General features: G+C 44.5%; 1 protein-coding gene and 1 long non-coding RNA gene across 6 annotated transcripts in view; one reads left to right on the forward strand and one right to left on the reverse strand.

Annotated features, from left to right (window-relative positions):
- Positions 1 to 15,086, forward strand: part of map2k5 (mitogen-activated protein kinase kinase 5) — a 104,535-nt gene that overhangs the window by 74,971 nt on the left and 14,478 nt on the right. For 3 of the 5 annotated variants that reach the window (XM_055912958.1, XM_055912957.1, XM_055912961.1), the window contains one exon: positions 9,594 to 10,670. In XM_055912958.1, coding sequence (XP_055768933.1) covers positions 9,594 to 10,154 — 561 coding nt within the window. In that variant the 3' untranslated portion in view covers positions 10,155 to 10,670. The other 2 variants (XM_055912960.1, XM_055912959.1) reach the window with 1 other exon arrangement.
- On the reverse strand, positions 14,410 to 14,827 carry LOC129844817 (uncharacterized). The gene is made up of 4 exons (XR_008758008.1): positions 14,775 to 14,827; positions 14,601 to 14,730; positions 14,499 to 14,553; positions 14,410 to 14,454 (listed from the first exon to the last, which is right to left on the reverse strand). It is a non-coding gene; the product is annotated as an uncharacterized LOC129844817 (long non-coding RNA).

Consider the following 15,086-nt stretch of genomic DNA (forward strand, 5'->3'; position numbering starts at 1 on the left):
CTTTGTGGCACCTGACCACACGACTGAACAGTAATCCAGGTGTGACAACTAGGGCCTGTAGGACCTGCCTTGTTGATAGTGTTGTTAAGAATGTAGAGTGGCGCTTTATTATGGACAGATTTCTCCCCCATCTTAGCACCTGTTGTATCAATATGTTTTGACCATGACAGTTTACAATCCAGGGTAACTCCAAGCAGTTTAGTCACCTCAACTTGCTCAATTTCCACATTATTTATTACAAGATTTAGTTGAGGTTTAGGGTTTAGTGAATGATTTGTCCCAAATACAATGCTTGTGTTTTTGAGATATTTAGGACTAACTTATTCCTTGCCACCCATTCTAAAACTAACTGCTACTCTTTGTTAAGTGTTGCAGTCATTTCAGTCGCTGTAGTAGCTGACGTGTATAGTGTTGAGTCAAACGCATACATAGACACACTGGCTTTACTCAAAGCCAGTGGCATGTTGTTAGTAAAGATTGAAAAAAGTAAGGGGCCTAGACAGCTGCCCTGGGGAATTCCTGATTCTACCTGGATTATGTTGGAGAGGCTTCCATTAAAGAACCCTCTGTGTTCTGTTAGACAGGTAACTCTTTATCCACAATATAGCAGGGGGTGTAAAGCCATAACACATACGTTTCTCCAGCAGCAGAATATGATCAATAATGTCAAAAGCTGCACTGAAGTCTAACAAGACAGCCCCCACAATCATTTTATCATCAATTTCTCTCAGCCAATCATCAGTCATTTGTGCAAGTGTTGTGCTTGTTGAATAGCATTCCCTATAAGTGTGCTGAAAGTGTGTTGTCAATTTGTTTACTGTAAAATATCATTGTATCTGGTCAAACACAATTTTTTCCAAAAGTTTACTAAGGGTTGGTCACAGGCTGATTGGTTGGCTCTTTGAGCCAGTAAAGGGGGCTTTACTATTCTTAGGTAGCGGAATAACTTTTGCTTCCCTCCAAGCCTGGGGGCACACACTTTCTAGTAGGCTTAAATTTAAGATGTGGCAAAATCGCCCACTATTATCCTCACTAATTTTCCATGTGAGACCCCGGTGGCTTGTAATTGTTGATAGACAACAATCATTTTTTCACTCCTTCCACACGTGCTTTACGGAATAAAAAAATGCAATTATTGTCTTTCGTAATGTGGTCAGATATACTTGGATGTGTAGTGTCAGCAATTGTTACTGGCATGTTATGCCTACGTTTGCTAATCTTGCCAATAAAAAAGTAGTTGGAAATATCTGTTGATTTTGTGATGAATGAGCCATCTGATTCAATGAGTGATGGGTTTGCTTTTTTCCCAACATTTTATTGAAGGTGCTTCAAAGCTTTTTACTATCATTCTTTGTCATTTATCTTTGTTTCATAGTTTAGTTTCATGTTATTTTTATTCAGTTTATTCACATGATTTCTCAATTTACAGTATGTTTGCCAATCGGTTGTGCAGCCAGACTTATTTGCCATTCCTTTTGCCTCATCCCTCTCAACCATACAATTTTTCAGTTCCTCATCAATCCACGGGGGCTCAACAGTTTTTACAGTCATTTTCTTAATGGGTGCATGCTTATTAGTAACTGGGATAAGCAATTTCATAAATATGTCAAGTGCAACGTCTGTTTGCTCCTCATTACACACCATGGACCAACAGATATTCTTTACATCAACAACATAGGAATCACTACAAAACGTATTGTATGACCTCTAATACACTATATTAGGCCCAGCCTTTGGAAGTTTGGTTTTCCTAGATATGGCTACTATATTGATATCACTACATCCGATGGATCTGGATACTGCTTTCAAGCACATTTCTGCAGCATTAATAATACATGTTGATGATTTCATTCCTGTGCTGTTTGTAACTACCCTGGTAGGTTGACTGATAACCTGAACCAGGTTGCAGGCACTGGTTACAGTTTGAAGTGGGCAGCTTAATATAAATCACGCTGAAAATATACCTCTCACATACATTATCTAGCATTTCACACATGTTATCCAGATACTGAGTGTATCTGGATAACTGTATCTTGGTGGTCTATAGCAGCTTCCCACCAGAATGGGCTTTAGGTGAGGCAAATGAACCTGCAGCCATATTACTTCAACAGTATTTAACATGAGATCCTCTCTAATCTTTACAGGAATGTGGTACTGAATATTAACAGCAACACCTCCACCACTGGCATTTCTGTCTTTTCTGTACATGTTATAACCTTGTATTGCTACCACTGTATCATCAAATGTATTGTCTAAGTGAGTTTCAGAGATAGTCAGAATATGAATCATCTGTTACTAGCAAGTTATTCATTTCATGAACCTTATTTCTTAAGCTACATATGTTAACGTCGGTTATTGTGAGCACTTTTCTGGGATGCTGGCTTGTTTTCATTGCTTTACTTAGCTTCGCAGAAGAAGATATGCTCATGTTATTGTTTATGTCAGTGTAGGGTGAGCCGCACACAGTGAACTTCCTCTTAGGGCACACCGCCTCAGTGCTAACAGTATAAATCAGGTTCATAGACACATGATTGCTGCATACAATAGCTGTAGGATCAGCAGAGGCATTCAGGACAGTTAGAGGTACATAAATTAGGTTAATTACATTGTGTCTACCAATGCCCCTGGTATAATGTACATTTGCTAAAGCATTATGATGACTCAGCGACACAATGGTAGGGATTAACTGAGCTGGGCTTGGGTCATTGATAAGTCATTGTCTCAACGCAGCCTTATAATGCTGTGAAAGGATCCAGGAACCCAAATGATCCCATCTTCCTTATAGAACATGTTTTGTTTCTAAATGGTATTGAAATTGTCAACAAAAGTTACACCCATTGAGATGCAATAATCACGTAGCCAGTTGTGAAGAGAAAGAATCCTGCTAAAGTGTTCAATGCCACGATTCAGAGAGGACACAGGGCTAGATATGATTCAGAGAGGGCACAGGGCCAGATATGATTCAGAGAGGGCACAGGGCCAGATATGATTCAGAGAGGGCACAGGGCTAGATATGATCAGAGAGGGCACAGGGCTAGATATGATTCAGAGAGGGCACAGGGCTAGATATGATTCAGAGAGGGCACAGGGCTAGATATGATTCAGAGAGGGCACAGGGCTAGATATGATTCAGAGAGGGCACAGGGCCAGATATGATTCAGAGAGGGCACAGGGCCAGATATGATTCAGAGAGGGCACAGGGCCAGATATGATTCAGAGAGGGCACAGGGCCAGATATGATTCAGAGAGGGAACAGGGCCAGATATGATTCAGAGAGGGCACAGGGCCAGATATGATGGGTGTTTTATTAGTGTCTAGCAGAGAGTTAATCAGCTCTTTAAAGTCCAGTTTCAACTGTTCAGCGCTGCCCTTCGTAATGTCATTACAACCCACATGGACTAGGATAGAATCAATTTAAGCAGTTCACTCCCACTTTTTGACTGAACATCCTTTTTGGGGGGCTGTGTGTGCCAGTGGGCCGTACAGCCAGAAGAAGCTAACTGCTCAAGTGCTGTTACACATTTATTTGGTCAATAGGCCATTTATAGGCTTCCTTTTCTTTCTCTCACGCAAACACACATTACAGATATTATTTTGACATTCAAGTTTCAAGTAGCTATATACAGGCACAGTTCCAGGGTCAGATGCTACAGTTGAAGTCATTAAAACTCGTTTTTCATCCACTCCACAAATTTCTTTTTAACAAACTATAGTTTTGGCAAGTTGGTTAGGACATCTACTTTGTGCATGACACAAGTAATTTTTCCAACAATTATTTACAGACAGATTATTTCACTTATAATGAATTCACTCTATCACAATTCTAGTGGGTCAGAAGTTTACATACACTAAGTTGACAGTGCCTTTAAACGCCTTGGAAAATTCCAGAAAATTATGTCATGGCTTTAGAAGCTTCTGATAGGCTAATTGACATAATTTGAGTCAATTGGAGGTGTATTTGTTGATGTATTTCTGTTTGGGGCAGTATGCAAATTGGAGTGGGTCTAGGGTGTCTGGTATGATGGAGTTGATATGTGCCATAACCGTCCTTTCGAAGGACTTCCTGATTACAGATGTGAGTGCTACAGGGCTGTAGTCATTGTGGCAGGCAGCCTTAGATGTGAGATGAGATGTGACGATTACAGACTGGGGCAAGGAGAGGTTGAAAATGACTGTGAATATGCCTGCCAGCTGTTCTGAGCATGCTCTGAGAACATGCCCTGGAATACCGTCTGGCCCCGCAGCCTTGTGAGTGTTGACCTGATTTAAAGACCTTACTCACATCGGCCTCGGAGAGCGAGACCACCCAGTCCTCTGGGCTGGCGGGGGCCCTCATGCATGGCTCGCTGTTGTTTTTGTCGATGCGTGCATAAAATCCATTGAGTTGATCTGGTAGAGGCATCATTGGGCAGATCACGTCTGGGTCTTCTTTTGTAATCCGTAATGGACTATAGCCCCTACCACATGCAGAGGGCATCAGAGCTTGTATAATAGGATTCCAGCTTGTTCCTACAGTATATTGTCCTGTTGATTGTTTGATGGCTCTGCAGATGTCGTAGCAGGACTTCCTGTACTTGTTTGTGTCCTCAGCCATAGCCTCGGGGTGGGCTGCGATAGCCCTGTGTGCGGTAGCCCTATCTTTAAAGTTAGCGCCAACCTCTGTGTTAATCCAGGGCTTTTGATTGGGGAAGCAGAGAACCTTCACTGTGGGGACAACGTCCACAATGCATTTCCTAATGAATCCGGTAGTGGAGGTGATTAGCTCGTTGACGCTATCGGCGGAGTCCCGGAACATATTCCAGTCAGCACTAGCAAAGCAGTCATGTAGCATAGCCTCCGATTTGAAGTACCATTTCTCTACGGAGTGCGTCACATTTTAATTTTTTTAATTTTTAATTTAACCAGGTAGGCTAGTTGAGAACAAGTTCTCATTTACAACTGCGACCTGGCCAAGATAAAGCATAGCAGTGTGAACAGACAACAACACAGAGTTATACAAGTCAATAACACAGTAGTGAAAAACATTTGTCTATATACATTGTGTGCAAAAGGCATGAGGAGGTAGTCAATAAATAGGCTATAGGAGCTAATAATTACAATTTAGCAGATTAACACTGGAGTGATAAATCATCAGATGATCATGTGCAAGTAGAGATACTGGTGTGCAAAAGAGCAGAAAAGTAAATAAATAAAAACAGTATGGGGATGAGGTAGGTAAATTGGGTGGGCTGTTTACAGATGGACTATGTACAGCTGCAGCGATCGGTTAGCTGCTCAGATAGCAGATGTTTAAAATTGGTGAGGGAAATAAGTCTCCAACTTCAGCGATTTTTGCAATTCGTCACAGGCAGCAGAGAACTGGAAGGCGGCCAAATGAGGTGTTGGCTTTGGGGATGATCAGTGAGATATACCTGCTGGAGCGCGTGCTACGGGTGGGTGTTGTTATCGTGACCAGTGAACTGAGATAATGGCAACTTCCTGTCAACAGATAGATTCCCTCTCCGCTCTCCAATTGCCTTTTCGCCCTGTTTTCTCCATAAAGACTTTTAGCACACTAGAAAGCATAGAGAACAACAGGATGAGCTTCATTGTGTGAAAAATCATATCGTAATAAATTCTCATAGATGGGTCATTTCCAGTTGAATTTCAAGTCACATCCTGAATTCATCTGTCCACTACTCTAGAAACCACACAGTCTTCCATTCTACCCTCCATCAACCCTTAGAATGGTGTGTGCAGTCTGATGTCGATAGGAGAGAGATGCAGTGTTGATTGAGTCAGAACTCTCCCTAGAGAGGGATGGAGGGATGAGGGAGGAGCTATGGATAGAGGAGCTATGGAGGAGCTATGGAGGGGGGGGTGAGGGAGGAGGGATGGGGAGGGAGGAGCTATAGAGGGAGGGGAGAGGGAAGAGCTATGGAGGGAGGGAGGAGCTATGGAGGGAGGGATGGGGAGGGAGGGAGGGAGGAGCTATGGAGGAGCTATGGGGGGGGTGAGGGAGGAGCTAGGGAGGGAGGGATGGGGAGGGAGGAGCTATAGAGGGAGGGGAGAGGGAAGAGCTATGGAGGGAGGGAGGAGCTATAGAGGAAGGGAGGGAGGAGCTATAGAGGGAGGGGAGAGAGAAGAGCTATGGAGGGAGGGGAGAGGGAGGAGCTATAGAGAGAGGGAGGGAGGCCAACATCTACTGGACAACATCTACTGGGCCTGGCCTGTGCTCTCCACACACATTCACATGAAATACCCACACATATATATATATATATATATATATATATATATATATATATATATATATATATATATATATATATATATATATATATATATACATACATACACACACACACACACACACACACACACACACACACACACACACACACACACACACACACACACACACACACACACACACACACACACACACACACACACACACACACGTTCAGACAGCATGGTGAAGAAGAGGAGACTGAAGAAGTTGGGCTTGGCCCTTAAGAAAGGAAATGTTCCTCCTTATATTCTGATTCAGACGATACTGGGATCGTAATAAAACCACATTCTGATTTCTGGCTCTTAGAAATGTTTATTTTGCAACACATGTAGGAGTGCTGCTTAAAGCCAGTTGATTTGACAGTTTAAATGTCTTCATTCTGTTGGCTGAAGAGGTTTGGGTTGCTGCCCTTTGGCCTCAATTCTCCTCTATCACACTTTCTTTTTGTCTCTCTCTCCATCCTCCCCCGGTCTCTCCATCTCCCCCGCGGTCTCTCCATCTCCCCCGCGGTCTCTCCATCTCCCCCGCGGTCTCTCCATCTCCCCCGCGGTCTCTCCATCCCCCCCGCGGTCTCTCCATCCCCCCGCGGTCTCTCCATCCCCCCGCGGTCTCTCCATCCCCCGCGGTCTCTCCATCCCCCGCGGTCTCCATCTCCCATGCGGTCTCTCCATCTCCCATCCGGTCTCTCCATCTCCCATGCGGTCTCTCCATCCCCCGCGGTCTCTCCATCCCCCGCGGTCTCTCCATCCCCCGCGGTCTCTCCATCCCCCGCGGTCTCTCCATCCCCCGCGGTCTCTCCATCCCCCGCGGTCTCCATCTCCCATGCGGTCTCTCCATCTCCCATCCGGTCTCTCCATCTCCCATGCGGTCTCTCCATCTCCCCCGCGGTCTCTCCATCTCCCCCGGTCACTTCATCTCCCCCGGTCTCTTCATCTCCCCCGGTCTCTTCATCCCCCGCGGTCTCTTCATCCCCCGCGGTCTCTCCATCTCCCCCGGTCTCTCCATCTCCCCCACGGTCTCCCCATCCCCCGCGGTCTCTCCATCTCCCCCCGGTCTCTCCATTCCCCGCGGTCTCTTCATCCCCCCGGTCTCTTCATCCCCCCGGTCTCTCCATCCACCGCGGTCTCTTCATCTCCCCCGGTCTCTTCATCTCCCCCGGTCTCTTCATCTCCCCCGGTCTCTTCATCTCCCCCGGTCTCTCCATCTCCCCCACGGTCTCCCCATCCCCGCGGTCTCTCCATCCCCCGCGGTCTCTCCATCCCCCGCGGTCTCTCCATCCCCCACGGTCTCTCCATCTCCCCCGGTCTCCCTCCATCTCCCCCGCGGTCTCTCAATCTCCCCCGCGGTCTCTCCATCTCCCCCGCGGTCTCCCCATCCCCCGCGGCCTCTCCATCCCCCGCGGCCTCTCCATCTCCCCCGCGGTCTCTCCATCTCCCCCGCGGTCTCTCCATCTCCCCCGCGGTCTCTCCATCTCCCCCGCGGTCTCCCCATCCCCCGCGGCCTCTCCATCCCCCGCGGCCTCTCCATCTCCCGCGGTCTCTCCATCTCCCGCGGTCTCTCCATCTCCCCCGGTCTCGCCATCTCCCGCGGTCTCTCTATCTCCCCCGGTCTCTCCATCTCCCCCGGTCTCTCCATCTCCAGTCATCTGTGACTGTCTCTCACTACAATGTTCATTATGGTTGTGGACTGTCTCTCACTACAATGTTCATTATGGTAGTTGACTGTCTCACTACAATGTTCATTATGGTAGTGGACTGTCTCTCACTACAATGTTCATTATGGTAGTGGACTGTCTCTCACTACAATGTTCATTATGGTAGTGGACTGTCTCTCACTACAATGTTCATTATGGTAGTGGACTGTCTCTCACTACAATGTTCATTATGGTAGTGGACTGTCTCTCACTACAATGTTCATTATGGTAGTTGACTGTCTCTCACTACAATGTTCATTATGGTAGTTGACTGTCTCTCACTACAATGTTCATTATGGTAGTTGACTGTCTCTCACTACAATGTTCATTATGGTAGTTGACTGTCTCACTACAATGTTCATTATGGTAGTTGACTGTCTCTCACTACAATGTTCATTATGGTAGTTGACTGTCTCTCACTACAATGTTCATTATGGTTCTTGACTGTCTCTCACTACAATGTTCATTATGGTAGTTGACTGTCTCTCACTACAATGTTCATTATGGTAGTTGACTGTCTCTCACTACAATGTTCATTATGGTAGTGGACTGTCTCTCTCTACAATGTTCATTATGGTAGTTGACTGTCTCACTACGATGTTCATTATGGTAGTTGACTGTCTCACTACGATGTTCATTATGGTAGTTGACTGTCTCACTACAATGTTCGTTATGGTAGTTGGCTGTGGTTGTTGACTGTGGTTGTTGACTGTGGTTGTTGACTGTGTTTGTTGACTGGTTGTTGACTGTGGTTGTTGACTGTGGTTGTTGACTGTGGTTGTTGACTGTGGTTGTTGACTGTGGTTGTTGACTGTGGTTGTTGAGTGCACAGCAGGGTGAAAAAGTTCTCAAATTGATTCTTATAGTGTTTGACTATCAAACTGGAACAAAATACCTTTATAATAAAGTTTATTTGTATTCATGCCTCAAACACATTGTATACCGTGCCATTGCCAAGTAAAATATACTTTAAAATATAGACTTTAGAGGGCATTCATGTCAAATAAATGACAGTTGCAATCTGACAGTAAAATGTTTCATCTTTCATGGCGAAATCTCCTTTAATATTTTTATCGGAACGGAGATGACCGGTGCTGCTCACACTTGTGCTCGCCGACCCCCCTCGCCGACCCCCCTCGCTGATTCCTAAAGGAGATTCTTTTCCTTGACTCCATTGTGCTCGTCCAACAATAGGTGGGGTTCAGGTGCAGCTACCTCTTTACTAACAAGACGGGACAATGTATCTCAGCGTTTAGAAATACCCTCTTTATCAAGGTCGGCCTTTCTCAGCAAAATGTCTTTTAATAACTAGAATTCTATGTACTTTGGGGTTTCTCCGAATTGTGGTTTTGTATTCTTAACCAGTGGATACAGATCTAGACACAGTGATTGTGAAGAATTGGGATTTTTAGATTTGTGTAATTAATCTCTCATTTAGGTTATATTTCAAGTTATTCATATGTTGATTAGTAATGTTTGTCAAAGTGGATCTCTTTAACAACATTAAGAAATGGGTTTAGCTTTTAGTGACAGATTTGAAATCACATTATGAGATTCTTTTTTCCCAGCTTCCCTGTTACACTGTGTGGTCTACGTTGTTCAGTTGTGTCCCTGTGTTTCTCCCAGGACCCTCCTGTTCTTCCTGTGTGGTCTACGTTGTTCAGTTGTGTCCCTGTGTTTCTCCCAGGACCCTCCTGTTCTTCTGTGTGGTCTATGTTGTTCAGTTGTGTCCCTGTGTTTCTCCCAGGACCCTCCTGTTCTTCTGTGTGGTCTACGTTGTTCAGTTGTGTCCCTGTGTTTCTCCCAGGACCCTCATGTTCTTCTGAGTGGTCTATGTTGTTCAGTTGTGTCCCTGTGTTTCTCCCAGGATCCTCCTGTTCTTCTGTGTGGTCTACGTTGTTCAGTTGTGTCCCTGTGTTTCTCCCAGGATCCTCCTGTTCTTCTGTGTGGTCTATGTTGTTCAGTTGTGTCCCTGTGTTTCTCCCAGGACCCTCCTGTTCTTCTGTGTGGTCTACGTTGTTCAGTTGTGTCCCTGTGTTTCTCCCAGGACCCTCCTGTTCTTCCTGTGTGGTCTACGTTGTTCAGTTGTGTCCCTGTGTTTCTCCCAGGACCCTCCTGTTCTTCTGTGTGGTCTATGTTGTTCAGTTGTGTCCCTGTGTTTCTCCCAGGACCCTCCTGTTCTTCTGAGTGGTCTATGTTGTTCAGTTGTGTCCCTGTGTTTCTCCCAGGACCCTCCTGTTCTTCTGTGTGGTCTACGTTGTTCAGTTGTGTCCCTGTGTTTCTCCCAGGACCCTCCTGTTCTTCTGTGTGGTCTACGTTGTTCAGTTGTGTCCCTGTGTTTCTCCCAGGATCCTCCTGTTCTTCTGTGTGGTCTACATTGTTCAGTTGTGTCCCTGTGTTTCTCCCAGGACCCTCCTGTTCTTCCTGTGTGGTCTACGTTGTTCAGTTGTGTCCCTGTGTTTCTCCCAGGACCCTCCTGTTCTTCTGTGTGGTCTATGTTGTTCAGTTGTGTCCCTGTGTTTCTCCCAGGACCCTCCTGTTCTTCTGAGTGGTCTATGTTGTTCAGTTGTGTCCCTGTGTTTCTCCCAGGACCCTCCTGTTCTTCTGTGTGGTCTACGTTGTTCAGTTGTGTCCCTGTGTTTCTCCCAGGACCCTCCTGTTCTTCTGTGTGGTCTACGTTGTTCAGTTGTGTCCCTGTGTTTCTCCCAGGACCCTCCTGTTCTTCCTGTGGGTCAGTTCAGCCAGAACTTTGTCCACTTCATCACACAGTGGTGAGTCACATTTTGTTTTTTAATATTTGTCATTTAACAGATGATCTTATCCACAGTGACTTAGTGCATTCATCTTAAAATAGCCAGGTGAGGCAACCCTTATCACTCTCTCTCTCTCATATATCAGCCTTTTGATGTGTTGGTTTCAGCTGAACAGAAATAAACCTAGAAACAGAAACCTAATACATCAACAGATTCAATATGTTTAAAAAATAAGTTAAACAATTGGATAGAATGCATTTAATTTGCCAAAGACCAGACCTCAACCATTTTTTAACGTTTTTAAATTCATCTTCTTTACTACACTAATTGCAATCGTTCATATGAATTTAGTAGGCTGTATTTTTTAACTTGATGACTCGTGTAGGACATGCATTATCAGTGTAGTGCCCTCCACTCTCCTATGTCTGATAATGGTGTTGGGTGGTAATGGGGCAGCTAGCAGAGACAGGATAACAAGGACAGGCCTTATCCCAGTATACCAGGCTCTCCTGAAGGACAAATTAACTCTCTGATTTGTTTCTTTACTGTAGCAGCACAGCACAATATTTACACTGACCATGTCTCTCGTGGTCTGTTGGCCCCCTGTTAGCCAAATGCTCTCACAAATACACACACACAGCAGGGGGAACACACCCAATGGACTGACCTACTGGCCAAAAGCAGGACCATAACAGTGTGCATGTTTCTGCATGTGTATGTCCTTGTACGTGTGTCTACACAGCACCAGCTGTTGTTTACCTATCTCTATGCCTTATTTACTCAAACAGGCCAGGTCTCTGTTTCTCTTCTCCGTGCCCGCCCCAGCCCTGGCACCAGGTTGGCACTACCACCTCCCAGGCTATTTTTAGAGGTCCCTGTCCTGTCCCTGGTCCCTGCCTGCTGTGATTCATCACACAGTAACTCGGTTAGCTCCAGACGGGCCTCTCTAGAACCTCACACTAATCCTTCACAGTCCCCTATGTAGGTCGCCCTGACGAATCTCCACTCCTCATTCTCAGGCCTGGCAGGGTCCTCACACAGGGTCAATGACTGTTTGGGTACTTAGTGTGTGTGTGTGTGAGCTGGCGCTGGTGGTTAGAGTGGTGCTGATGAACATGGTTTTGATCGGCTTTATTGTTCAAATGATAGTAGGCCAGCACGCGCACGCACACACACACACACACACACAACATCGAGGAGACAACGTATGAGGAATATGGACTGGTTGTGCACACATTTTATTGTCAAATTGTACTAGCCATACCATTTGCACTGCGTGGGGCTCATAGTGTAACAAAAGTACCATTGGGACAATCTAGCAATTAGGCCTGTCAGGTTTGTCAGTAATGTCCTTGGATGCTCATTAGGAACAAATGCTCATTAGGAAATTACTTATAGAAAAATGTAACTAATGAACCAAAAAATGAAATAGTCTTACCTTGGAAAATGTCTCTGTTTAAACAACGTTGTGATCAAACTGTGCTGTTTTCTCTGTTCAGCATGAAGAGACTCCCTAAAGAGAGACCTGCTCCCAACAACCTGATGGTGAGTTACCATGTTACAGACTATAGAAACCTCCTAACAACCTGATGGTGAGTTACCATGTTACAGACTATAGAAACCTCCTAACAACCTGATGGTGAGTTACCATGTTACAGACTATAGAAACCTCCTAACAACCTGATGGTGAGTTACCATGTTACAGACTATAGAAACCTCCTATCAACCTTATGGTGAGTTACCATGTTACAGACTATAGAAACCTCCCAACAACCTGATGGTGAGTTACCATGTTACAGACTATAGAAACCTCCTAACAACCTGATGGTGAGTTACCATGTTACAGACTATAGAAACCTCCTAACAACCTGATGGTGAGTTACCATGTTACAGACTATAGAAACCTCCTAACAACCTGATGGTGAGTTACCATGTTACAGACTATAGAAACCTATCAACCTTATGGTGAGTTACCATGTTACAGACTATAGAAACCTCCTAACAACCTGATGGTGAGTTACCATGTTACAGACTATAGAAACCTCCTATCAACCTGATGGTGAGTTACCATGTTACAGACTATAGAAACCTCCCAACAACCTGATGGTGAGTTACCATGTTACAGACTATAGAAACCTCCTATCAACCTGATGGTGAGTTACCATGTTACAGACTATAGAAACCTCCTAACAACCTGATGGTGAGTTACCATGTTACAGACTATAGAAACCTCCTAACAACCTGATGGTGAGTTACCATGTTACAGACTATAGAAACCTCCTAACAACCTGATGGTGAGTTACCATGTTACAGACTATAGAAACCTCCTAACAACCTGATGGTGAGTTACCATGTTACAGACTATAGAAACCTCCTATCAACCTGATGGTGAGTTACCATGTTACAGACTATAGAAACCTCCTATCAACCTGATGGTGAGTTACCATGTTACAGACTATAGAAACCTCCTATCAACCTTATGGTGAGTTACCATGTTACAGACTATAGAAACCTCCTATCAACCTTATGGTGAGTTACCATGTTACAGACTATAGAAACCTCCTAACAACCTGATGGTGAGTTACCATGTTACAGACTATAGAAACCTCCTAACAACCTGATGGTGAGTTACCATGTTACAGACTATAGAAACCTCCTATCAACCTGATGGTGAGTTACCATGTTACAGACTATAGAAACCTCCTAACAACCTGATGGTGAGTTACCATGTTACAGACTATAGAAACCTCCTATCAACCTGATGGTGAGTTACCATGTTACAGACTATAGAAACCTCCTAACAACCTGATGGTGAGTTACCATGTTACAGACTATAGAAACCTCCTAACAACCTGATGGTGAGTTACCATGTTACAGACTATAGAAACCTATCAACCTGATGGGAAGTTACCATGTTACAGACTATAGAAACCTCCTAACAACCTGATGGTGAGTTACCATGTTACAGACTATAGAAACCTCCTATCAACCTTATGGTGAGTTACCATGTTACAGACTATAGAAACCTCCCAACAACCTGATGGTGAGTTACCATGTTACAGACTATAGAAACCTCCTAACAACCTGATGGTGAGTTACCATGTTACAGACTATAGAAACCTCCCAACATCCTGATGGTGAGTTACCATGTTACAGACTATAGAAACCTCCTAACAACCTGATGGTGAGTTACCATGTTACAGACTATAGAAACCTCCTAACAACCTGATGGTGAGTTACCATGTTACAGACTATAGAAACCTCCTATCAACCTGATGGTGAGTTACCATGTTACAGACTATAGAAACCTCCTATCAACCTGATGGTGAGTTACCATGTTACAGACTATAGAAACCTCCTAACAACCTGATGGTGAGTTACCATGTTACAGACTATAGAAACCTCCTAACAACCTGATGGTGAGTTACCATGTTACAGACTATAGAAACCTCCCAACATCCTGATGGTGAGTTACCATGTTACAGACTATAGAAACCTCCTAACAACCTGATGGTGAGTTACCATGTTACAGACTATAGAAACCTCCTATCAACCTGATGGTGAGTTACCATGTTACAGACTATAGAAACCTCCTATCAACCTGATGGTGAGTTACCATGTTACAGACTATAGAAACCTCCTAACAACCTGATGGTGAGTTACCATGTTACAGACTATAGAAACCTCCTATCAACCTGATGGTGAGTTACCATGTTACAGACTATAGAAACCTCCTATCAACCTGATGGTGAGTTACCATGTTACAGACTATAGAAACCTATCAACCTGATGGTGAGTTACCATGTTACAGACTATAGAAACCTCCTAACAACCTGATGGTGAGTTACCATGTTACAGACTATAGAAACCTCCCAACAACCTGATGGTGAGTTACCATGTTACAGACTATAGAAACCTCCTATCAACCTGATGGTGAGTTACCATGTTACAGACTATAGAAACCTCCTATCAACCTGATGGTGAGTTACCATGTTACAGACTATAGAAACCTATCAACCTTATGGTGAGTTACCATGTTACAGACTATAGAAACCTCCCAACAACCTGATGGTGAGTTACCATGTTACAGACTATAGAAACCTCCTATCAACCTGATGGTGAGTTACCATGTTACAGACTATAGAAACCTCCTAACAACCTGATGGTGAGTTACCATGTTACAGACTATAGAAACCTCCTAACAACCTGATGGTGAGTTACCATGTTACAGACTATAGAAACCTCCCAACAACCTGATGGTGAGTTACCATGTTACAGACTATAGAAACCTCCTAACAACCTGATGGTGAGTTACCATGTTACAGACTATAGAAACCTATCAACCTGATGGTGAGTTACCATGTTA

Source organism: Salvelinus fontinalis, unplaced genomic scaffold, assembly GCF_029448725.1.
Source record: "Salvelinus fontinalis isolate EN_2023a unplaced genomic scaffold, ASM2944872v1 scaffold_0233, whole genome shotgun sequence".
NCBI classification, from domain to species: domain Eukaryota; kingdom Metazoa; phylum Chordata; class Actinopteri; order Salmoniformes; family Salmonidae; genus Salvelinus; species Salvelinus fontinalis.